A 27125-nucleotide genomic window follows, 5' to 3' on the forward strand; every position below is an offset into this window, starting at 1 on the left:
TTAAATCTCTTCGTATGTTTTAAGACTGATCTCTTGATTTTCCACTCTTAATATTTGCCTGTAAGTTAGCCATTTTTCCCTTGGCACTTCTCTCATATGCTCTGTCTCGAGTGGGGAAAACCACATTGGTACCTTCTTGTAAAAACCTTTTTTTTAATGTTTCTCCCAGGTTCCTATGAGCGCTGCCCTCAGATAGTGATTTTAAAAGTTTTTTTCTTGCTATTTTTCTCTCTACATAGGTAACTGTGCCACCCTTTTCTTAAATCCTGTCCTTCTAAGGCTAATGTTTTCCTTTTCTTTAGGGTGGCCCAGTCCTTTACCCAATTCAGGATGGCGGCATCATAGTACAACTGGAGGTCTGGTAAACCCATCCCTCCTCTCCTAGTATCATCCTTTATATGTTTGAACCCTATTCTATTCTATTCTATTCTAGCCTTTTTACCTTCCCATATAAATTTCTTTATATCCTTGTGCCACTCTGTTAAAGTTTTTTTCGTTCTTAGGATTGGTAAATTCTGGAATAGAAAATTTACTTCAGGCAATATCTTCATTTTCACTGCTGCAATCGTCCCTAGGAGTGAAAGCTGTAATGATCTCCATTTTCCCATTTTTTCTTTTATCTCCCTCTACTTCTTCTCGTAGTTATTTTTATAAAGTTGGGCATTACTTGCCGTTATCTCCATCCCTAGGTATTTAATTTTTTTCACAACTTCTATGCCCTCTTTGTCTTGTGGTAGGCTTTTCTCATATCCCACATGGAGCTGGAGCTGAGAGTCCACGCTCTCCCCGAGTTGGATTCGAACATCGCAGCCTTTAGGTCAGCAACCCAACCTTCAAGTCACAAGGCTTTAACTCACTATGCCACCGGGGTCTCGGAATGCTTTACTCAGAAAATAGAAGGGAAAAGTGGGAATGAACAATTGTAAAATACATGTAAAATAACCAAGCAACCAAGCAGCCTTAGGTTGGAAAGAGCACAGGAAATGGGAATTTTAAAAATGGTATGAATACTTATCAGATTATGTGCTCCAAGATTACATCAGTGAAAGGAGAAATAAATATATGAATGGACATCTTAAGGAGAACTGGGAGTTGAAATAGAAAGGGCTTGTAGCCAGAGTAAAAGAGAAAGGAAAAAACAAGGAATTGAATCAAACAATCTTCATGATCGAACAAATAAAATAAGGCATAGAGCAGAGGTACCATTTTTTCCGGAGAAAGGGGGGGAAGGAGGAAGAGGAAAAACTGCATAGTGATAAGTAGTAGATAAGTATAAAAATGTAAAGGATAGGAAAACAGGAATCACCAGAATGCTTTGAGAATATATGGATGGGAAAACAATTGGAATTAAAGGCTCTGTTGGATTGTGGGTGTACTCGATGCCTGAACTCCCTAGCAGTAAACACAGGGCTAGGGCTGAAACTGTACAAGTTAGGGAGATCCATCATAGTTACTCATCTAGATGGATCCAAGGCTTGAGCGTGCCCAGTGAAATACAAAACAGACTTTGTAAAATGGGGATTGGAGAACACGAGGAGACTTTACAATTTTTGGTGACACTCATGACTCAATACCAATTGATTTTAGGGATATCATGGCCAAGAAGTAGAAATCTGCACATAAATTGGGAGACGGAGTATTTCATTTTTTGGATGGAGTTCACTATCCCCCTGTGGGGAGTTGGAGCAACTCAAAGGAAGAAATAGCAGAGGTCTTCACTCAACCGTCAGTACAAAATACCAGCAGTTTATCAAAGATTTTGCTCAGATAGCTTTGGTTCTTATGGACCTTTTAAAAACCAAAGGAAAAGATGAGACTAATAAAGTCTAAGTCCAGGGACTCCAATTAACTTCGACTCCAGCATGTCAGCAGGTTTTGAACTGAAATTGTTGTTTTCTAAGCACCCAGTATTGGCACACTCTAATCCAAACTGACCTTTCTTAGTCCATTGTGATGCCATAGACAATACGGGGCAGTGTTGTTTAATAATAAAAAACAGACCCAGAGGGAAATTATTACAGTGTTTAAACTGATCCAAAAAGTTCTCGAACGCTAAGACGAAATGCCATGTGTGGGAGAAAGAAGCGTTTGCTCTCAAAGGAGCTCTCGTGACTTGGTGCCATTTCTTAGAAGCAACCAAGCACCCTTTCATCACAAAAATCTGCAGGTGTTACAAACTCCCCAGCAGCAATTCAAATGGGAACACTGCCTAAAGAATAGGCAGTGATATCTGGCTACAGTCAAGTCCTTAGGATAATTTGCTTCATGAAGGAAAGGCCCAGCATAGTGTAACACAGGGGGCTTTGGGAAAAAGAAACATATGAGTGGGAGTGCAGCTCACAGAAGGCAATGTCCCAGTCTTTGTTTAACAGATTTAAGGGCCATGTCAAAGCCCAGGTGATTTAAGAGGGATGAAGAAAAGCCAATAGAAAAGGCTTTTTTAGAATTAAATGTAAACCAGCTACTAGTGAACCCATCCTAGGCCGGATGGTAAATTAGACCTGACTAAAAACACTGTCCATAAGCCAATATTTAAGAACCCGCCACCAAGCTCTTGTTGACAGGGGGATTTCCTCAGATTCTAGCAGCAAGATAGTACACATCCAGGAACTGGAAAAAGGCCCTGAAAAACCATGCTTGCTGCTGGTCTATCTTAGATGTTAGACCACTGATCCAGATGCTGGAGTTTAAGCAGATGGGTAGCTGTCTTGGCATTAAAAATCTTAATAGCAGATTGTATATACCAACCCCCTTTGGTAAAGCTAAAATGCAAAATGGCTGATCTGCTTACTTGTGCTTTCAGGGAAATAGAAGATATATGAGTGGACTAGGACAAATTGTGATGGAAAAACAGCCCCAGATACTGGAAGCTTCTAACCTGATCTAAAGTATGCCCTTCGAGGGACCATTGGCATGGGAATTTTTTTCCTCAAAAACCAGAACTTTTCCTGTAATTGATTTTTAGGTCATTCTGTAAGCAACAACAACAACAACAACAATTTATTGATTAGCCAATTGGCCTTATCAAGCACAGACAATACAAACACAAAATACAACATACATCTGGTTCACTTAAAATAAAATACAAATATACAGGTATTTGCCAGCTTGGTGCCAATGTATGCATCAACTATCCTCATCTCCCCTACATTGCACCCCAATCTGATCTATGTACTCCGATCTCCTTTTAGCAGCATTAAGCAAATAGAGGGCCACTTTTGTTGTCACAATGGGGTTATAACCAGCCAATAAAAATGTAGTTTTGACCGCTATGTCCCAGCTTGTTTTATTACAAATAAAAGGCCATAAGTATTGTTTCCTTTCTTTTTCATATATGTTTCAATTATGCAAAGTGTGGTTCAAATTTTCGACTTCAGGGGCGCCACAAATACATAATCTTTCTTCATATGGAATGTAGTTGAATCTGCCGTATCTCTCCATGGACTCCCTTTGTTCGAATCTTGTCCTGGTGAACGCGATTCTTAGGTGTCTTGGCATATCTGCTTTTAGGTATAACATCCGCTGGAAATTATGTTTAAAACGTCCTAACCACTTCAGAGATCCTGTGTTTGACAGGGTGGCTATGTCTTTCTGGGCTTCAATATCTAGGATCCTTTGGGTTACTGTCCTTCTTTCAGCCCCACTATTCTGGCCTAAGGAAGTAATTTGTAATCCACAGATGTGAAGATACCTAGTTAGTTGTTCTGCCCAGGAATCTTGGTTTAGGCCATTAGATTGTTCTAAGAAGCACAATGTTGGGAGTCTGTTATTTTCGAGATTTTTTTATTTTAGCCCAGTAATTAAAGGCCCTTATTTTGGCAAGTCCTTCAATAGAATATATTTCTAACTCTGCTCTGGCTGCAGCAGCGGTGGTCTTAGTGTCAACGCCAAGGATCTGTCTTAAAAATTTTGTTTGTTCCAATATTGGTAGTCTGCTTAGGTCCCAGATTTCTGCTCCATATAATATTATGGGGAGGATTTTTGCTTTATAAACTTTGATTATTGGAGTTAAAGAGCCAGGATATCTGTGGGTTAGCAATCTTGCCAGTGTGTTGGAGCGTGCCCTAGTTTTGATCGCGCAAGATTGGGAGTGTGCCAGCCAAGAGCCAGTCTCTGAGCAGGGCCGGCCCAACACGGAGGCCACTGAAGCGTCCGCCTCAGGCACACGGTCCCTGGGGGCACCGTGGAGGCCAGCCGGGACAGGGCGCGCGGGGCGGGATGCGGGGCCCCGTCTGTTTGTTTTTGTGGGCGTAGGTGTTAAGTTTAATCAATAATCTTTGTAATCCTATCTGAGTACTAAACATCAAAACCATGTCATCCGTGTATAGAAGGGTATTTATGTGTCTGTTACCTATTTTAGGCATGTGGACCTTGGGGCTGCTGAGGTGCTCTGGCAGGTCATTGATATAAAGGTTGAAAAGTAAAGGGGCCAATAAACTCATTCTGTAAGCAATAATTTAGAAATTCACTTAGTAGGTAATTTAGACCTGCCCTGGAGCACAAGATGATACATCAGCAGCAGCATAGAGCAATAACGGAAATCTCCTTGTTCTGAGCTTGGGCAAATATCCATTGAGGTCCGATAAGATTAATGAATATGTTAACCAAGGTAGGGGCAAGGATGCAGCCTTGTCTGACTCCTCTGGACATTGATATTGCTCCAGAAAGTTGTCTCAGGTTGTCACATCTGATCTATAGCTTGATGACACTATAATAAGGTCAGTTAATAAGATCAGTTCAAGGTCATGTCCAGTTTTTCCCATAATTTATTTCTAGAGATGGAGTCAAATGATGATTTCAAGTCCACGAAGGCCACAAACAGCTTACTCTGTAATAATCTGATGTATTTCTCAGCAAGATGATAGGGCACGAAGCAATGATCAATAGTTGAATAATTCTTTCTAAATGTTGCTTGTGTTTTGGTAATTGTGTTATTTGATAGTCTCTTACATAGATAATGTGCATAAAGTTTTCCCATTATTGAAAGCAGGCCAATCCGTCTATAGTTCCCTGGTTCACTGGGTGGCCCTTTCTCATAAACAATGGCTTGCTTCCAACTGTAGGAATTTTGCTTCTGTTACTGATCTTAGTAAATAGGGCAGCTAGCAATGGTGTCCACTAAGGTTGATTTATTTTAATGAGTTCAGTGGGGATGTGGTGAATACCTGAGGCTTTTCCATTCTTAAGCTGGTGAATTAAGTCAAGGACAGTGTCAACAGATACTGGGTCCCAAACATGCGAGTCCAGAAAACTGACATCCTGGTCTTTCTCAGAATCTAGTTTAAGACAGCTAGTCTTGGTAAAGATATATCTAAAACAATCTTCGCAAACCTTTGCTAGAATTACACAGCTTGAAGCTCTAGGTAAAACCGAGATAAGATTTAAAAGGGACATTACAAGAAATGGGAAAAGGCAGAAATCATCAAAGAAGTGTTCAAACAACAACAACAACAACATTAATACTTTCAGCACAGAACTATTACATTGTCAACTCACCTTTAAATGATTGTCTCTCAAGATCAGAGTCCAGATGAATTGGAGGAACAAGGTAAGAAACTTGACCATAATGTATCTGTCCTGTGGAAAAAAGAGAATGGATGCATTTCTAGTATTCATACTAAGACTTATAAATATCATAATTAAGTTCCTTAAACTGTTATTTCCACAGCTCATATTTCCCATCTCCCATCCAAAATGCCATGAGAAGCGTACAAGGAAGTTGCTAACAGTGAAGTTTACTGGGTAATCTATACCCAACTGTTGGTCTGTTAGCAGCCTTGAATTGGATAATGGGAAGGTATATAGCAAAACCTACTAAATGAAAAATAACTCATTTTATGTCAGGATACATTTACTAATGTTTGACCATGCTGCTGCCAGGGAGGCTAGATCATCTAGGGGGCCACATCTAATACAAGTGACAAAGATAGGGCTGGATGATGAAAGCATAGAACTTGTCAAAGGTTATCGGTACCTAATATGGTGGGTAAATTAATAAAAATACAGATTGTAATCAGGAAACGTGAAGTCTAGAATGATGTAATCATAGAATTTTAAAGTAGGGAATGACTACAAAGGTCAACTAGTTCACCTCCTGCCACATAGGGATTGTCTAACGCCTTTGACAATAAGTTGCGTTGGAGGCAATCTAGATGTGAATACAAAACATAGTTTACTGCATGATGCCATTTAAATCTCATCCCAAACTATGCTTCAAGTCATATCAAAGATGTATTTAATGAAATCTATTTCCCCCATATTTGGCTTCTGATTGCATTTGTCTATCAGCTTTAGAAAATGCATTTTACAATGCAGTAAGAGAAATCCAGTGTAGCCATTCATTTTGGGGGATGTCACATCTCTTGTGAGCTATCTTTCTCAGCTGCAAAGCAATATTGCAACCCTTTCTCCCACTGATTGTGATTGCTCTCCTTCTCAGTGGCAAAGGATCCCCCCCCATCATCCCAATCACTTATTTTACTTGTTAAAATTTAAATGAAGGAAGAACTGCAATGGTTCTTGCCTGCAACATTTCCTCTGTTAATTGAACATTTCCTTCTCTCGAAAAAATGATATTTTAAAGAACTTCCCATTAACACATCTTTTACCTTGTTAAAAAACTACAAAATTTTAAAGTACACCTTCTGGTTGCAGAATAAACACAATACCAGAAGTATAAACATTGTAAAGCATATTAATGGAACTTCACTACTGTGAAACTAGAATTCAGAGGGTTCACATCCTCGAACCTATGCACTTTCAAAGCTGTAAAATTCGTATTTAAAGTAAAAGAGGGCTGTATGAAGATGATGACAATGTGGATGGGGAGGAGCCATATCCCTGCATATGTTGTATAGTCAACAAGCTCAAAAGTGCCTGCAAAAAGAATTATGCGATAAAAAGAAAGGCTGGGCAGGCATGTTCCCATCTCAGCCAAGATGGCTTTACCATGACAGAACCCATTTTAGGAAATGTGTGTGATATTGATCAAAACAGTTCTTCCTAACGTTTGGGTGGAATCTCTTCTTTTGTAATTTGAATCCATCTGTGTATATTCGAATTAGTGGAGAAGCAGCAAACAAGATTGATCCTTTTTAAAAACACGGATATCATGTCACCTCTCACTCTTCTCTTCTAAAACTCCCTTAATTTGTTTATCATAAGGCTTGGTTTCCATACCTTTGATCATCTTGGACACCCTGCTTATGAATATCATTCTTGAACTGAGGTGCTTAGAACTGGACACAGTATTCCAGGTGAAGTCTGGCCAAAGCAGAATACTGTGACACTATTATTTATCTCAGTTTGAACACTAGAATCCTGCATTTGCTTTTTAAGCCACTGCATCACACTGTTTGTGGTCTATAAAGTCCCCTACGTCTTTTTCACATGTATCCTTTCAAATCATGTATCACCTATCTTATTGCTGTGTGTTTCATGTTTCCGTCTTGAAATTCATTTTGTTAGTTCTAGCCTGTTTTGAATCTTTCAAGGTCGTTTTGAATTGTGTTAGTAACCTTTGGAATATTAGCTACCACCACCCAAACCTGATGTTGCCTGCAAATTTGATAAGCATGTTTTTCATTCAGTAATCTAAGTTAAATATACCCAGCTCCCTAAGCCACTTCTCATAGGGCTTGGTTTTCAAACCTTAGATCATCAGTAGGTCAAAGGCTGGTTGGGAGATGAGCTAACAGCCATTAGCTACAGCTAATCGAGGGAGGCATACAGGAGCAAGGCTTATGGAGGCTGGGTTGTTGTGTGTTTTCTGGGCTGTATGGCCATGTCCCAGAAATAGTCTCTCTTGACGTTTCGCTCACATCTTTGGCAGGCATCCTCAGAGGTTGCCTCATAACTTCTCAGAATGCCTGCCATAGATGTGGGTGAAACGTCAGGAGAGAATACTTCTGGAACATAGCCATACAGCCTGGAAAATTCACAACAACCTTGTGATTTTGGCCATAAAAGCCTTTGACAACACTTATAGAGGTGCTTGCATAAGTGCTTGGCAGGACTCAGATTTCTGTTCCATTTTCTCTTTTCTATGTAATTCTGATAAAAATGAATGGTGAAAGAGCTTATTGTTGGGCCCAGTACTATTCAACATCTGCCAAGAAGAAATAATAAATATTTTGAGTATCTGCACACCTGCCTGTTGTGTTTGGCCCTTGTTATATCAGAAAAAAGGTTTCAGAAGAGTCAAACAAAGTCCCAGTATATTAACATAATAGTCCTCAAAGGCTAGCAGTATTAAGATACGTACACACAGGTCAAATTACAGTCCAAAGTCAACAAAGGCGACACTCTGAAAACAGCAGAATCAGAAATACAATACCAAAATACAGAAGTCAAGGGCAGTCCAAGTAAACAAAGCCGACAATCCAAAGAGAATCAGAGTCCAGCTTCACACTACGAAAAAAGACATCTGCCACAACAAGGCTCTACCTTGAGAGCCTTTTATCCTATGCTCTCAGGTGTTGTCTGAGTAGAGCCTGTTTCTCTGCTAATTGTAAAGATCTGTGGGCCTCTGCAAGGGACAGTGCACTAAACCCTTCCTCAGTGTGTTTAATGTACCGACTTCTGCTTGCTCCGAAGTGGTGGCTAGTGCTGAAGGCTCCTCTTCTGTAATAACTAAGCTAGGCTATGGGGGGGGGGGGGGGCACTGCTGGGAATTTCTGATCTCCAACTCCACCACTGACCCTTTCAGCAAACTCTTGTCTTCACTCTCAGAGCTGATCAGAACATTACCAGGTAATTTTTGCTGATTCCTTGGCAGATCATTGTTAATCCTAGCATCAACTAGCGTTTAGAGGAAGTGGTTTTTCTAATTTGCCAAACTTGCTGAAGAAGAAGTAGCTGTTTGCTTTTTAATCAGACTGTTACTTGGAGAAATACGCTGCCAGCACAGGCTTATCAGGTTCCCCTTCTCATGGAAGAGGGTCAATCTGTGGCAGTCCCCTACAATACTCTCACAAAGTGGCTACTAAAATGGTCACCAGACAATGCTAGTTTTAAGTAAATTAGTAATTGGTTAACTGACCAAAACCAAAAGGTGCTTTGCAATGGCACCTCTTCATCTCGGAGAGAAGTGACCACTGGGGTGCCACAAGGTTCTGCCCTGGGCCCCTGCTATTCATCATCTTTATCAGTGACAGATGATGGAATAGAGGGTATTCTTATAAAATTTGCAGATGACACCAAATTGAGAGGGAGCCTAAACTAACAAAATGAATTTCCGCAGGGAGAAATGTATGGCACTTAGGAAATAAAATGAAATGCACAAATATAGGATGGGAAATACGGTGTGCTAAAAAACTTGAGACTGAATAATATAGGACTTTACAGATCATGATAAGAAGGAATCCTGCTTAGCTTCCAAAATCAGACAAGATCTTGGGCCTTCAGGATATTTGGGCCATTACAGGATGTTATTTCTCTTTCAGCCTTACCAGTTTGCCTTCTGAGAAATAAGTGCTTTACGACTGACCCAAATAGCAAATTTGTAAGAGTGCCATGATAATGTGCCTACTGAGTCGTAAAGTTTAGGAAGCCCTGTCCAAACTCGTGAATGTTTGTTCCCTTTCCCTCACTAAATGCATTTTTGAAGAAATGTAAAAAAAAGAAGAAAAAAAGAAGGTTGAAAAAGAGTTAACTGCTTTCTCTTTTGTTCATTCATATTCAAGCATGAGTTAGAATAATAATTCATATTAAAATGGTAATCAAACGAAATTCTCCCATGCCCATCCCTAACTTGCATTGCTTGGGACTATACCCATAAAAAAGGTTTATTTATTTATTTATTTATTTAATATACCGCTCTTTTCCCCATGGGGACCCAGAGAAGTTTTACACAATAGCAGGATCAAATGCTACATACAATACAACAAACAGTAAAAAACAAACATAAAACATGAACAAAATCTGGTATGCAAATCAAATTAAACCAATTAAAACCATGTGACCATTACAAAAGGGGAAGTTTTGAGCCAAAGTCAGAGCCAGTCCGCGTTCAAATCAATATTAATTAATTCATAGAATCCATCAGGTCATATCAGTTCATATTTTAGGATGAGCCAAATGCTTGGTCCCACAGCCAGCTCTTCAGCTGCTTCCTGAAAGACATGAGTGAGGGGGATTCCCTTATCTCCCTTGGCAAGGAGTTCCACAGCCATGGAGCCACCACCGAAAAAGCCCTGACTCTCATTCTCTCCAACCGCACCTGTGACGGCGGTGGGACCGAGAGCAGACCCTTGCTTGAAGATCTTAATCTGCGAGACAGCTCGTAGGAGGAGATACATTCTGAGAGGTAAGTTGGACAAGAGCCGTTTAAGGTTTTGTAGGCCAAAGCCAGCACTTTGAATTGTGCCCGGAAGCTAACAGGTAGCCAGTGGAACTGCTTCAACAGAGGAGTTGTATGCTCCCTGAATAGTGCTCGTTAGTAATCTGGCTGCAGAACATTGGACAAGTTCCAGCTTCTGAACAGTCTTCAAAGGCAACCCCACGTAGAGTGCATTGCAATAGTCCAAATGAGATGTAACAAGAGTGTGGACCACCGAGGCCAAGTCAAGCTTCCCAAGGTACAGGCGCAGTTGGCGCACAAGTTTGAGTTGTGCGAAGGTCCCCCTGGCCACCACCGAAACCTGGGGTTCCAGACTCAGCAATGAGTCCAGGAGGACTCCCAAATTGCGAACCTATGCCTTTAGAGGGAGTGTGACCCCATCCAGGACAGGCTCCTATATCCTGTTCGGCCTTGCGACTGACCAGGAGGGCCTCTGTCTTGTCTGGATTCAACTTCAATTTGTTCTTCCTCATTCAGTCTGACACAGCAGCCAGGCACCAGTTCAGGATTTGGATGATTTATATACAAATTGAACGTGAGCATTCCAACTTATTTTCCCATATTTGATGTCTCCAAAGCAACTGTGTGCCTTCATAGTCAGAACTTTGGAACTAAGAGAAAACAAACATCTTTTCAGAATTAAAACTCCCTATTAATTCATTTTTAAATCTAGTTAATGAATTAAATTACTTTAAAGCATTGTTGTAGTGATTTATGTCTCATATCTATATTTTAACCTCATAGAGAAAGCCTATCCCCAACCACTAGGTCCAATAAATAAAGATCTATATATATAAAAGAGTGATGGAATCAGGGCACCGGACAAAAACAGCAAAACTACAGGCCCCACAACCTCGAAATTTGACAACCCAACCCATCATCCACGGCTCTAGGTTGATACAACAAAAAGAAAAGAAAAATAAAGTCCTAATTAGAAGGAAAGGAATAATTGTTTTTATCCAATAGCTGCCAGTTAGAGGGCTAAGCTCCGCCCACTTGGTCTCCTAACAACCCACTCAGCCCAGGGCCTCAGTTTTGCTGTTTAGTTTAAATTAGAAATGGTCACAACATTAGAGACTCCTCTCTGGTTGCTTCAGAGTTTGTATTAATGCTATGACAGTCGACTTTCATTTAACTGCCACCCGAGGGGAGTGGTTGATACTGGATAACTGAGAGTCGTCTCTGGTTGCTTCAGAGTTTGTATTAATGCTATGTCAATTGACTCATTTAACCGGCATCCTTGGGGAGTGGTCGATACCAGATAATGCAGTCATCTCTGGTTGCTTGAGAGTATGTATTAATGCTATGACAGTCGACTCTCATTTAACCAGCACCCGTGGGGAGTGGCCGATGCCGGATAACTGAGAGTTGTCTCTGGTTGCTTGAGAGTTTGTATTAATGCTATCACAGTCGACTCTCATTTAACCTGCACCCTTGGGGAGTGGCCGATGCCGGATAACTGAGAGTCGTATCTGGTTACTTGAGAGTTTATATTAATGCTATGCCCCATAGTATGCCATCACATAACCCTGTATGAACTACACATTAATATTGAAATGCAGCCATTAAAAGCAAATATAAGACCAATGCAGTTCAAACTGAATTATATGGTCAACATAGACCTATGTAAAGCAGTCCAAGGCCATACAAACCACATTATATAATAATAATAATAATAATAATAATAATAATAATAATAATAATAATAATAAGGCAGTGCAGACCCATATAACACAACCAATGAAATGCAGTGCAAGAGCCAACACGGCCAACTTGGTATAGTACCAGGGTTTGGAGGTGGTTGAATTTCCTATCCAGGAGTTGTACTTCGCTCAGAGTATCCAGAGACCACTCAAGATAGCCAACGTCAGATCTGGACCAAACTTGGCACACAGACTCAACATGCCCAACTGTGAATACTGCTATGATTTTGGGGTCTGGGAATTGTAGTTCACCTGTATTCAGAGAACAATGAACCCAGCAAGTGATGGATCTCGACCAAACTTGGCACACAGACCCAACATGGCCAACTGTGAATATTGGAGAAGTTTTGGGGGAATTGACCCAAGATTTTTTGGAAATTGTAGTCCACCCACATCCTTCATATTATTACTAAATATCATTACTATTGATTACAGCAGCCTGGGGGAGGCGCCTTCCACTGAGCCCTGTCTTCTGCTGGTCCTTTGTCGGGTTTTCTCCTCCTGTTGTGCTGTGGGCCCTGGACAGGAAGGGAGGGGGTTCAATCAGGGCCAGCTAGCACCTCCTAACAAAGGATTCCCCCAGGGTGGAGGCAGCCAGGCTTGGAAGCTGCAAGGCCATTACATGCTCATCAAAGTCACTAATAACAGCATGCATACCTGCCACACCGAGACTATTCAGTGTATTCCAGCTCACCAAACTAGGATTACAATAAGAAGAAAACGGCCATACTTTGTGGCTGCAAGGCTATTCACTGCTAATCCACCTGGCCAACAAACAAATCCAAAAAGCCACAGCAACGCGTGGCCGGGCACAGCTAGTATTTTATAAAGTGTTGTGAAAATGCAATATGTTGTTGAAGTTTAGCTGTTTCAGAAAAATAAAGAGGCAGTTTATTAAAATGCAACACTTTTAACATATTAATAAAAGCAGTCAATAAGTTGGAGTTGTAATTATTATTTATTTATTTACTTACTTACTTTATTTATATCCTGCCCTTCTCACCCCAAAGGGGAATCAGAGCAGCTTACATTTGAAATATAGGCAGTGAATTTCTGTATTTTCTGTATTGTAGTTTCCCTGCGTGAGGGATGGAGTTAGTGATTTGCTTGACTGATATGGAGAAGCATAATCATGATGTTCTCTGGGTCAAGGCAAGGCAAGGCTGAAAAGTGTATTTTCATAGATAACAGACTGGTGTAGATTTTCAGCTTTCTCAAATTCTTATGCTCAATTTTCATATTATAAAAATTACTCTAATGTATTCCAATTAGGCAATTGTTGTATTTTTCCTGCAATGGTGTCCCAAATTTTATACTATTTTTACAATTGAAATTGGTCTGAGAGAATCGATATAGAGCAATACTTATAGTGCAAACTTACAGGATTGCTGTAGGATTGAATTGTAAGAGAGAAACCACATAAAATGGGATACATATTCTTAATGTAAGACAACTACAATAATACTAAATTTTATCACGCTTGCTAGTGGTGTTTTCAACAGTTCAGTTCACTTGTAGTGAGTGTGGGTTTGGGGGTGAAACAGGGTTACATTTAGGGAAGGAATAACCTGAGCCCAAACAAAGGCAGAAAATCCTGAGTGAGCACAATGGGATTTATTTATTTTGTGTCAAAAGCATTGCATAATAAATAAGTTTAAAAGTGATAAAATAAAGGAATCCCAAACAGCTAAATAGTTTTGGACCAAAAGCGGGCAACAGCAATCGCATTGTCCGTAGCTTTAAACAACTCCTCCTCCGTGCATGAGGTAGGGCATTGTGGGCAAGCATACATATGAGGAATTGTTTGTTCAGCTCCACAGTCACACAAGGTGGAGGATTCCTCCAGGTAGTGCCATCTTGCCAGGTTGTCTTTTGATCTGCCCACTCCGCTTCTCAGTCTATTTAGGGACTTCCAAGTTGCCCATTCTTGGTTTGCCCCTGGAGGCAGACCCTCATGAGGGGCCATCCAGTTGGAATTGCCTGGTTTAGCTGCCCAGAGGGACACCCTTGCTGTTGCTGTTGTTGCACAATGGGATGGAAAGGGTAAATAGAGAACAATGGATGTTCAAGGTGGTGGAGAAGAGAGGGCAGAGCTGAGAGCAGGCCTTAATAAGGAAAAACACCAAGAACATCTGGGAGGAAGGTATGAGAAAGAAGGCTTGAAGGACAGATGGGTAGTATTGTTGAAAGAGTAGTTTTTGGTGAAGGAGGAAAGAAGTGGACTGAAGCTTTCATTCTGAAGACTGTACTTGGCATGGAGACAGATAAATAACAGTTGCAATGTGAATAATGGCTGGCATAAAACATAACATTTCCAATAAGAAGTTGGACTGAACACTAGCTCTATCTAGTTGCTTGTTGTATTATGATTTCATTGTACCGTAGAGCAGGGCTTCTGAAACTTTTTTCTACACAGATTCAGAAAACGAAGTAGCATGAGATATATCAAACATGTATGCAGTATACAAATTTTAAGAAGAAAATCAGCCTTTGTAAATTAAGAAAAAAATATGGATCTGATTGACCTGATGTGTAACCCAAATTCAGGACACTTGTTAGAACACACAATGGAGAAACAGAATGGCAAGGAGATCCCCACTAGTGAAAGGAGCACTTTGGAATTGGTGGGACCACAAGAGAAGTCCAGCAGGGGGACATACTCACATATTGGTACTGACAGATTACGTCACTTGGTACCCTGAAGTCGTTTCTTTAAGAGCCACCACCTCTCAGGCCATTGCTAAATAGCTATTACCCATCTTTACCAGGTTGGCTTTCCAAAAGAGATCTTAACAGATCGGAGACCCAATTTTGTGTGTCAGCTGATGAGACAAATATAGGGCACTTTGAAGATCAAACCTATTATCCTCAGGCTAATTGATCGGTAGAGGGATTTAATTGTACCTTCAAACATATGCTTAGGAGGTTAGAGTAGATCACCAAACCTAGGGAATTGTTACCTTCCATTATGTTTACCATCTGGGAGGCACTCCAAGCTTCAACTGGGTTACTATTTTGAGCTGCTCTATAAGAGGCAACCAAGAGGAGTTTTAGACCTGGTTAAGAAATGTTGTGAAGAGGAAACCTCTTCCACTCCTTTGCTATTGCAATGTTCTGGAGATGCGAGAACTTAATATAATGTCCCGGATAATGAAACATCATTTGGAATAGGCCCAGACAACTCAGAAATCCTATTATGATCAGAGGTCAAGATTGCAAGTGTTTCAGCCAGGACAGAGGGTTTTACTTTTACTACCCTCTTCGAAGGCTAACTTGTTTGCCAGGTTAGGAAATGGTTAGGAAACTGGGCCCTATAGATTATGGGATTAAGATCGAGGGATGGAGATGAGGGATCCAAATCTTCCATGTTAATCTGTTAGTGGAGTGGAAGAGATGCAAAGTTATGGTGGAAGACATGGAGGAAGAAGATTTTGTTCCCATTGTGGGAGATGTAGAACTGAACCTTCCAATTGCTTTAGGGGAACAACTGATGTCAGAAGAGGTTATACAGGTGAGAAACCTGGAAAGAGCATACCCTGAGGTTTTTTTTCCACCAGGACATGACAGACTGATTTAACTCAAGATCATATATCAACCACACCAGGGAATATAGGAAGGAGTCCAGGATGAGTATGTCCTCAAAAATTAAGACACCATCAATACAGAAGTAGGTACCATGTTAAAAATGAGAGTCATTGAGGAGTCTCACAGACCTTGAAAAGGTCAGCTGGTACTGGTGCTTAAACCAGATAGCAGTGTATGGTTTTTCATAGATTTCCATAGGCTAAATGAAATTACCAAGTTCGATGCCTACTCTATGCTACGAGTAGATGAGTTGTTGAACTAGCCGGGAAATGAGGAATATGTCATTTGCTTAGATTTAACTAAAGCGTATTGGCAGATTCCTTTGACAAAGGAATTGTGGGAAAAGACCACTTTTGCCACTCCAAGGGAGCTCTATCAATTTACCTTCGCACCCTTTGTCTTACATGGAGCTGCAGCTACTTTCCAGTGTTTGATGGATATTGTGCTATGACCAGTACAAGATTCTGCAGTTGCATATATCGATGGTATAATTATTTTCAGTCTCTCATGTGAAGTCTACCTGGTCCATTTGCAGAGGGTTCTCGAGGCTTTTAGACAGGCTGGTCATACTGTAATTCTAAGAAATGTAAAGTGGCACAAACAGAGTTGCCAGGAAGTCAAGAGTCAAGCCAGGAAGACTGTCCAGAGTAAGCTTCAAGGTATCCAGCTACCACAAGATATAAAGCAGGGTTTCAAGGTACAACAAAGTTTATGACAGAATCACAACAGCAAGGTCTGGCTATCAAGATCCAACCTAGGAATAACAGCCAAGATACTAGGGTTGAGCAAATTTTTCGTTAGTCCGTTAAATTCGTTTAAAATTCGGTTCGAAAGCACTTTTGAAGTGATTTTTGAAACATCTGCTCACTGCCTTCCAAATATTACGAATTTGAATCAAAAAGTACCTTTTTTGTCTGTTTCTGATGTTTTCGGATGTAGCTGTAGCCCCTCTGAGAGGAGAAGCCATGTTGGCATGCCTCTCAGCCAATCAGAGTGGAAGGAAGAGGGAAAGAGAGGCGGGCCATCGTTCTGCTAGCATTTAAAAAAAATGTTGTTTCAATATTCCCCAAAAATCAGTGGATGGGTCAAACATTATGAAACTTGATAGGCAAAGAGTGGTTAATTTTTGCTTCCATTCTGGCAAATTTCATCACAATAGCTTTCAAAAAGCAGGAGAACGAAGCCTCTAAATTTTCACTATTTATTTAAGTGGAAATGAAGCAAGTCGCCATTGCCTACAAAAAACTCCATTTCCCAGAAGCCTTGCGGTAAGCCAATCAGAGCAGAAGGAAGAGGGACAGAGAGCCGGGCCATCGTTCTGCTAGCATTTTAAAAAATGTTGTTTCAATATTCCCCAAAAATCAGTGGATGGGTCAAACATTATGAAACTTGATAGGCAAAGAGTGGTTAATTTTTGCTTCCATTCTGGCAAATTTCATCACAATAGCTTTCAAAAAGCAGGAGAACGAAGCCTCTGAATTTTCACCATTTATAAAAGCATTGGGCTGAAGCAGACGTTTCCCAGGTGTTCCAAGCCCTCTCTCCTCTTAACATTCCCCACCCCCTTTTGTCCTTACTTAGAATCATACAGTCATTGAACAGTAGAGTTGGAAGAGACCTCGTAGGCCATCCAGTCCAACCCCACTCTGCCAAGAAGCAGGAAATCGCATTCAAAGCACCCCCAACAGATGGCCATCCAGCCTCTGTTTAAAAGCCTCCAAAGAAAGAGCCTCCACCACAGTCCGGGGCGGAGAGTTCCACAGGTGAACAGCTCACAGTGAGGAAGTTCTTCCTAATGTTCAGGTGAAATCTCCTTTCCTGTAGTTTGAAGCCATTGTTCCATTGTGTCCTAGTCTGCAGGGCAGCAGAAAACGTTCTGGATTATTCAACACATTTTTGTAGTCAATGTTTTCAATACATAGTGATATTTTGGTGCTAAATTCGTAAATACAGTAATTACTACATAGCATTACTGCGTATTGAACTACTTTTTCTGTCAAATTTGTTTTATAACATGATGTTTTGGTGCTTAATTTGTAAAATCATAACCTAATTTGATGTTTAATGGGCTTTTCCTTAATCCCTCCTTATTATCCAACATATTTGCTTATTCAACATTCTGCTGGCCTGTTTATGTTAGATAAGTGAGACTCTACTGTACAATCCAAGTACATGCAAGGCAAAGATCGATCTATTTAGACTTCTGTAATTCCACTATTGTGGCAAGATCAGTAATTTTTTCTTCTTTCTTTCTTTCAACTATGTTTAATGGTTAGCTAAATGAGAGTTCTATATTCAGGTGACAGATCTAATAAATAATGTAATGGTCAGTGACAAAATAAATTTCACGCATTCAGAGTAGTCTCCTATTTGCCAAATAAGGCAGAAAAATGGTAATAATCATTGCCTTGCAAGAAATAATTATAGGAAAATAAGTGTGGTTGTCCATGGCAATGAAAAGAAGCAAGCCACATTCAATTTTAATCTATAGGAAAAATTCTCCTCTTTAGAAGCAGTTTTCTGTGTTTTCCCGCCAGCTAAAGAGGACAAAGAGAGAGATAATGTATTGCACAAATGTCAGTTGAGGAACATGTATTCCAAGGAATTTATTAATAATACAGAACTAAATAATACAGATCTTTATGTAAAGTGGAACCCATCACTGAAGCAATGACTGGCTACTGCAAAATTTATCTAAAACCAAGATTAACTACAACACCCTAAACATCACTTTTCAAAGATAAAGATGTTTTATAACTCTAAAATAATCCTCATCATATGCCAATGACATTTGCCTGAATTCACTGTCAAATGTCAGTGAATGGGTTAAACCCTTGTGCTGCTAAACTGTTGACCTGAAGGTTGGCAGTTCAAATCTGTGGGATAGGGTGAGTTCCCACTGTTAGCTCTACCTCCTGCCCACCTAGCAGTTCGAAAACATGCAAATGTGAGTAGGTACAGCTTCAGTGGGAAAAGCATAAAGACGCTCCAAGCAGTCATGCTGTTCACATGACCAGGAGGTGACAACGCAGGCTCCTCGGCTTGAAAATGAAGAAGAGTACCTCCCCCAGAGCCAGAGATGCGCACCGCCTCCAAAGCTGGAAATGAAAGGAGAAGGCTTTGTATATGTGTCTCATTGTATTGCAATAAGGTATTGAATACTTGCATTGTTTACATTGTAATACGTTCCGAGTCCCTACGGGGAGAAGGGCGGAATATAAAGTGTTGTAGTTGTTGTTATTATTATAACTATAATTATTATTATTAGTATTATTAAGATGTTATGCCAACCTGGCATAAATTTAAAGGAACCTTGCATGAAAGGATTCCCCTCCCTACTGGAGCCCCCCGCCCAGGCCTTTGCTGAAGGCAGACATGGAGTCTGAGTGCATGACTTCTGATTCACTTTGAGCAATTACCCCTCTTCTAGCAGTTAATGTGAGGTTCCCTTGACTCATGCCATTATTCAGCATTGTTACTTATATTGTTCTACTAGCTTGGGTACCAGGCATTGCCTGGGTTCTTAGAAGTTTTTTTTATTTTACAAAAAAATTACATCATGCCAGATTAACCCCCTGAAACTCCATCAGTAGTTAAAGTTTGTCATGCTGGACAAGTCTGCTCTGGATGCATCATAGGTGGGGTTCAGTGTGCTCTTTGGCTTCATGATGAACTACAGTTCCCACTATGGTGAGTCAATCCCCTCAAATCCCTCCAGTAGGTTGAGTTGGTCATGGGGATTCTATGTGCAAGGTTAGGTCCAGGTCCATCATCGGGATTCGGAATACTTTTTGATTGCAGATGAACTATAAATCCCAGTACCTACAACTAACAAATGTCAAGGCCAATTCCACCTCAAATCTACCAGTATTCAAATTTGGGCATATTGGGCATGTGTGTCAAATTTGATGCAGATCCATTATTGTTTACGTTCACAGTGCTCTCTGGATGCAGGTGAACTGCAATTCCTATAAATCAAGGTGAATTTCCCCCAAGGCCCTCCTGTATTTTTTATTGGTCATGGGGGTTCTGTGTGCTATGTTAGGTCCAGGGCCACCATTGCTGGGGTCTGGGGTGATTTTTGACTGTAGGTGAAATATACCTGCAATCCAAAACCAAACTGCTCTTCCAACAGGCACCAGCCAATCCCTCTGCAAGGCCAGAAATACAGCTTAATGGTGTATCATTAGAAAATGTCGACCATTTCCGCTACCTTGGCAGCCACCTCTCCACAAAAGTCAACATTGACACTGAAATACAACATGGCCTGAGCTCTGCGAGTACAGCATTTTTCCGAATGAAGCAGAGAGTGTTTGAGGATCGGGACATCCGTAGAAATAACAAGGTTCTCGTTTATAAAGCTATTGACCTCCCAACCCTGCTATAAGCCTGTGAAACGTGGACTGACTACAGACGTCACACTCAACTCCTGGAGTAATTCCATCAGCGTTGCCTCCGAAAAACCCTGCAAATCTCTTGGGAAGACAGGCAGACAAATGTCAGCGTGCTGGAAGAAGCAAAGACCGCCAGCATTGAAATGATGCTCCTACACCATCAACTCTGCTGGACTGGCCATGTTGTCCGAATGCCCGATCACTGTCTCCCAAAGCAGTTACTCTACTCCCAACTCAAGAACGGAAAACTGAATGTTGGTGGACATGAAGAGAGATTTAAAAATGGGCTTAAAGCCAACCTTAAAAACTGTGGCATAGACACTGAGAACTGTTATTCAGACAGAGTTGAAAAGAGTAGGAAAGGGTTAAGGGAGAGGCAGTGGGTGAGGTCATGCAAATGCCCCACCAATAAAAAGAGAAAGGAATGTTGGGATGCTTGTCTGTGGTGGAGAAAACACGTAACATCTAGGATGAATGAAAGCACTCCTTGGGTGGTGAGCCATAGTGTTTGGGGAGGACATTGGCAGCGTTTGGCTTACATGTTCATGGCGCTCATTATAACCTGCAATGTTCCTTGGAGGAAAGGGCCATTGGTCGCTCTTCAGCACTGTGGGTTATAGATGTTTGTGAGGGCAGAATGCTGTCTGTGTAAGTGAACACTTCTGTCACATACACACATATAGATTTTCATTTTTATTATGTGTATAGAAAGGCATAATATAGAAAGACTTGGTAAAAAATGTATATGTGTGCATATATATTCCTCAACATACAAACATTACAAACATGCTAGAGGTGTGTTTTACAAAAAGATTCTTGAATATCCCTATGTTGGCAGCTGTGAAAAAATGACACCTTATGTTTTTGCCACTTTCCACAATTGCATCCATTTGAAAGATTGCAAAGAGTATTATTTTGCTTAAAGACATGTTGGGGAGTGGAGGGGGAATGAACTGTTATCTATATATATAAATGAGTGATGGAATCCTGGCGACGAGCAAAACAACACAACTAAACACCCCCCACCTCAAAAGTTAGCAGCACAACCCCTCATCCACGCCTCTAGGTTCATACAACAAAAATAAACAACAGGAACCACCACGGGGCCTAAAAAATCCAAAAAACAAAAACGCTCCATGTGCGCCTCTGCCAAAATGAACCCCAGGCACGGACAGAACAACCCCCACCTCTCCCCTCAACAGGTGCTCCCGCATGCTCCCCTTTTCCTGCCCCGAGGCACCGCCCACCAACAAAAACTCACCCACCGGCCCTCAACATGGCACCTGGGAGGAGGGACCAGCAAGGCCTGCACGGAGCCCTCCACCGCCACCCTCCGGCGAGGCCTGGCCAGGACCGGGGCTGGGGGACGCGGCCAGGAAAGGGCTCGGAGGCCAGGCCTCCTCTCCTGCCACCCTCCTCCGGGGCCTCCTCCTCATTGTTGTCAGGGAAACAGATTGAGGTGGGAGGAAGGGAGGGGCCTTGCCCACGTCACCCCGTCAAATAGGCACACCGACGCCACGGAAGTACGGAGGGGCAGGGGCCAGGAGGAGGGGGAAGTAGGAAGAGTTCTCCCTCAATTACTTTCAGTTTCTCCTCCTCTACACCTTATCAGTGCTAATCAAGCTCGCCAATGGCAACATTCACACTTGGCCTCCAAACAGATAATACAGTAGAGTCTCACTTAGCCAAGTTTCACTTATCCAAGGCAGTCTGCCATTTGGTAGTCAATGTTTTCAAACTAAATGTTGCAATGTTTGCGTGCTAAATTCGTAAAAACAGTAATTAATACATAACATTACTTTATATCATATGTAATAATTACTGTAATTAAGGCTTGCTGTTCTGCCATTGTTTGGAAGGTGAGGCAAGGCTATTGTTATTAAAAGTGTTGGCTTCCTGTTGAAGCTTTCTGAGCCAGAGTTCACGCAGAGGTGAGGAGAGGAAGCAGGAAAGCAGCTTGCTCCTTGGTTTAGGTAAGGCCTGTCTAATATTTCCTTAAAAACCTGAGAGTGTGCACTCTTTTCTTAGATTGCCTACTCTTTTCTTAGATAGCCTTAAAAGCCTTAAAAACCTGTGTTTGTTGGACTCTTTACCTTTAAAAACCTGAGTCTGGGCTGATTCTTGAGTGTGGGCTAGCTGTAATTAAGGCTTGCTGTTCTGCCATTGTTTGGAAGGTGAGGCAAGGCTATTGTTATTGAAAGTGTTGGCTTCCTGTTGAAGCTTTCTGACGGCGCTCGCGAACCCACCACTACAGTAAAACACATTCTTACAGTATATACAATAAACAAAACAACTTTAAAAATACACACACAGGAAGGTGGATAGCATTCTGCCCATAACACACACAATCCTCCTCGGTCACTTCACTCACCAAGAGATGGACCAACAGCAAATACTTGCCACCACATGCACCAGCTGTGGCATGTTCTGCTTTTTCACACAAAAACTAGTCAACTACATCTGCTCCAAATGCAAACAGATGACTCTGATGGAGCAGAGGATCCAACAGCTCGAGCACCGTATTAAGACCCTTAAGGACATTCAGGCACTCGAGCTCTTCTTGGACACTGCACAACACGCTGCTGTAGATCTGCAGCCTGCATCACACCAACACCACCATGACCATGATCAGGAACCTTATGGGGAGATCAACTCACAGGTAGACAACCCTCAGGCTTGGAAGGAGGTCACCCATAGAAGGAGACACAGGACCAGGCAGCCTCCGCAGAACTCCTCTGCTCAGCTGCGTTTACACAACAGATTTGAAATTCTAACACCATTAACATACAATCAGGAAACACATCTTGTGGAGGACCACAGTTTCTTAGATACCACTCAGTGGGCCACCCTTGATCAATGCACAGGGGATAGCCCGGACGGGGACAGTGCATCACCACATTCACACTTATGTAATCATGCAAATGCTCCATCCCCAATCGTAGACCAGGAGCAACAGGAACATCCTTGGGAGAGTAATGGGCTCTTGGATGTATCTCAATGGATTGTCATTGATGAATGCACTGGGGATGTTGAAGAGGAGGACAACACTTTACACCTGCATGATTCACTTCAACAGGAACACTCTTCAGGGGACATACAAACTGTCTTGCACAAAAGGGACCCTGTCAATCCTCAAAGGAAACAGGTCTTGGTAGTAGGTGACTCCCTCCTTAGAGGAACGGAAGCCATCATTTCCAGACCGGATGGGATGGCTCGAGAAACATGCTGCCTCCCGGGGGCAAAAATACACCATATCACTCAGAGGCTCAGCAGGCTCCTAAAGCCCCATCACCCTCCCCACCTTATGTTGATTCATGTAGGTACCAATGACAACGCTAGGCATACTTTTCAAAAGATCACAAATGATTTTCGAGCTCTGGGAACAAAGCTAAAACGGTATAATGTACATGTGATCTTTTCATCCCTCCTCCCCGTTGTAGGACACAGTTCTACAAGGGCCGGAAAAATAGTACAGGTCAATAACTGGCTCAGAAAATGGTGCCAAGAGGAGCATTTTGGTTTCCTTGACCATGGTCTACTCTTCCAGGAGGATGGCCTATTGGCAAGTGATGGGGTGCATCTCACACAAGCAGGAAAACATCTTTTTGCACACAGACTCACAAACCTCATCAGGCGCACTTTAAACTAGATCCACTGGGGGAGGGGAACAACAGCCTGGCGAACACTATATTACCCACGACCACAGGGAACCGCCAAAAGGCTAAACGGAGGGCTGCACAAACACAGCAAGGACCAAGTACGGAGAGCACAATAATCCCAAATAAACAGCTCAAGGGGAGGTCACAGGGGCTTACATGTCTTTACACTAATGCTCAGAGCATGGGAAATAAGCAAGACGAACTCCAACTCTTAGCACAGCACCACACATACGATGTCATAGGCATCACTGAAACCTGGTGGGATGACTCCCATCACTGGAATGTAGCCATTGAGGGCTATAACCTCTTTCACAGAAATAGAACAAAAGGGAGAGGAGGGGGAGTAGCTTTATATGTCAAAAACAGTTACGTTGCAGAAGAAATGCAAGACTGTAATCTGGGAAACCAGCTTGAAAGCATCTGGATAAGAATCAAGGGAACCGGGACTCAAAAAGATCTTGTCGTGGGTGTCTACTACAGACCTCCGAGTCAGGATGAAGGACTTGATGAAGGCTTCCGTCAACAGCTGACCAAACAGGCACAAAGAAGAGATATAGTAGTCATGGGCGATTTCAATTATTCCGATATCTGCTGGAAAACAAACTCAGCCAAGAGTACAAAGTCCAACAAATTCCTCACTTGCCTTGCAGACAATTTTATGGTCCAGAAGGTAGAAGAGGCAACAAGAGGATCAGCAACTCTCGATCTAATCTTAACAAATGTGGAATACCTGATCAATACAGTTGAAGTGGTTGGATCCTTAGGCGCAAGTGACCATGTGCTCCTGGAGTTTGCAATACAAAGGAATGCTGAAACTAAGACAAGTCAAACACGCATTCTCGACTTTAAGAGAGCTGACTTCCAAAAAATGAAGGTATTACTGAGCGGCATTCCATGGACGCCAATATTAAAAAACAAGGGAGTTAAGGATGGATGGGAGTTTTTCAAAAGTGAAATACTCAAGGCACAAATGCAAACAGTGCCAACAAAGAAGAAAAATAAGACAAGTGCAAAGAAGCCAGAATGGATGTCCAAAGAACTTCTAACTGAGCTAAAGCTCAAAAGTGACATGCACAAGAAGTGGAAAAGGGGAGAAATCACCAAAGAAGAATTCAAATGTATAGCCAACACCTGTAGGGAAAAGGTTCGCAAGGCTAAAGCACAAAATGAGCTCAGGCTTGCCAGGGACATAAAAAACAACAAAAAAGGCTTTTTTGCTTACGTTGGTAGAGAAAGGAAGAAAAAGGAGGCGATAGAGCCTCTGCAAGGAGAAGATGGGGTGATGGCGACAGGGGACAGGGAAAAGGCAGAACTGCTCAATGCCTTCTTTGCCTCGGTCTTCTCACAAAAAGAAAGCCATCTTCAACCTCAGCAACATGACGAAGGATTGGGGGAAATCCAACCCCAAATAGGGAAACAAGTTGTCCAAGAACACCTGGCCTCTCTAAACGAATTCAAGTCCCCAGGGCCGATCAGCTACATCCAAGAGTATTGAAGGAATTAGCGGAAGTTATTTCAGAACCACTAGCAATTATCTTCGAGAGTTCTTGGAGAACGGGAGAAGTCCCAGCAGATTGGAGGAGGGCGAATGTGGTCCCTATCTTCAAGAAGGGAAAATTGAACGACCCAAACAATTACCGTCCGGTCAGCCTCACATCGATACCAGGCAAGATTCTGGAAAAGATCATCAAGGAAGTGGTCTGCGAACACTTAGAAACAAATGCGGTCATTGCTAATAGTCAACACGGATTTACCAAAAACAAGTCATGCCAGACTAATCTGATCTCTTTTTTCGATAGAGTTACGAGTTGAGTCGATACAGGGAATGCTGTGGATGTAGCCTACCTGGATTTCAGTAAGGCCTTCGACAAAGTCCCCCACGACCTTCTGGCAAATAAACTAGTAAAATGTGGGCTAGACAAAACTACGGTTAGGTGGATCTGCAATTGGCTAAGCAAACGAACCCAAAGGGTGCTCACCAATGCGTCATCTTCATCATGGAAAGAAGTGACAAGTGGAGTGCCGCAGGGTTCCGTCCTGGGCCCGGTTCTGTTCAACATCTTTATTAACGACTTAGACGAAGGGTTAGAAGGCACGATCATCAAGTTTGCAGACGACACAAAACTGGGAGGGATAGCTAACACTCCAGAAGACAGGAGCAGAATTCAAAACGATCTTGACAGACTAGAGAGATGGGCCGAAACTAACAAAATGAAGGGACAAATGCAAGATACTTCATTTCGGCAGAAAAAATGGAAATCAAAGATACAGAATGGGGGACGCCTGGCTTGACAGCAGTGTGTGCGAAAAAGACCTTGGAGTCCTCGTGGACAACAAGTTAAACATGAGCCAACAATGTGATGCAGCAGCTAAAAAAGCCAACGGGATTCTGGCCTGCAGCAATAGGGGTATAGCGTCTAGATCCAGGGAAGTCATGCTCCCCCTCTATTCTGCCTTGGTCAGACCACACCTGGAATACTGCGTCCAATTCTGGGCACCACAGTTGAAGGGAGATGTTGACAAGCTGGAAAGCGTTCAGAGGAGGGCGACTAAAATGATTAAGGGTCTGGAGAACAAGCCCTATGAGGAGCAGCTTAAAGAGCTTGGCATGTTTAGCCTGCAGAAGAGAAGGCTGAGAGGAGACATGATAGCCATGTACAAATACGTGAAGGGAAGTCATAGGGAGGAGGGAGCAAGCTTGTTTTCTGCTGCCCTGCAGACTAGGACACGGAACAATGGCTTCAAACTACAGGAAAGGAGATTCCACCTGAACATCAGGAAGAACTTCCTCACTGTGAGGGCTGTTCGACAGTGGAACTCTCTCCCCCGGACTGTGGTGGAGGCTCCTTCCTTGGAGGCTTTTAAGCAGAGGCTGGATGGCCATCTGTCGGGGGTGCTTTGAATGCGATTTCCTGCTTCTTGGCAGGGGGTTGGACTGGATGGCCCATGAGGTCTCTTCCAACTCTACTATTCTATGATTCTATGATTCTATGGGCTAATAAGAAAACAGAACAATAGAATCTCTAAAATTAGGACACTAAATACAAGACAACATTCAAAACACGGGGACATTCCAGACATGGGAATTCCACACAGGAAACAATCAGGCCCAGCTAACACCTCCCAACAAAGGATTCCCTCAACCAGGAAACAGCCAGGCCTTGAACCTCCAAGGCCATTCAATACAAATCAACGTAACTAATTGAAACATTCATAATTCCTGCACTCAAACTATTCATTCCTATTTGGCCTGTGCAATCAACAATTCCACAAGGTAGAAAGCGGTCAGGCTTCAAAGCACCAACACTATTCACTCCTCTACAACCTGTCAAACCAATATTTCCCCTACATAAAAACCCCTCACGTTTGGAAGCCATCAGGCCACTCCGTCCCATTCAACCAGCCGAAGCAAGGAGGCCCCTATATAGAAAGCACCCAGGCTTGG

The 27125-nt window shown here is 42.1% G+C and overlaps 1 protein-coding gene across 20 annotated transcripts in view; it reads right to left on the reverse strand.

Annotated features, from left to right (window-relative positions):
• The window catches only part of adgrl3 (adhesion G protein-coupled receptor L3), a 463017-nt gene that overhangs the window by 211311 nt on the left and 224581 nt on the right, over positions 1 to 27125 (reverse strand). For all 20 annotated transcript variants that reach the window (XM_062974088.1, XM_062974092.1, XM_062974094.1 and 17 more), the window contains one exon: positions 5497 to 5577. In XM_062974088.1, the coding sequence (XP_062830158.1) occupies positions 5497 to 5577 (81 nt within the window). The remainder of the gene's footprint in view (positions 1 to 5496; positions 5578 to 27125) is intronic.

This window comes from Anolis carolinensis, chromosome 2 (assembly GCF_035594765.1).
Source record: "Anolis carolinensis isolate JA03-04 chromosome 2, rAnoCar3.1.pri, whole genome shotgun sequence".
NCBI classification, from domain to species: Eukaryota; Metazoa; Chordata; class Lepidosauria; order Squamata; family Dactyloidae; genus Anolis; species Anolis carolinensis.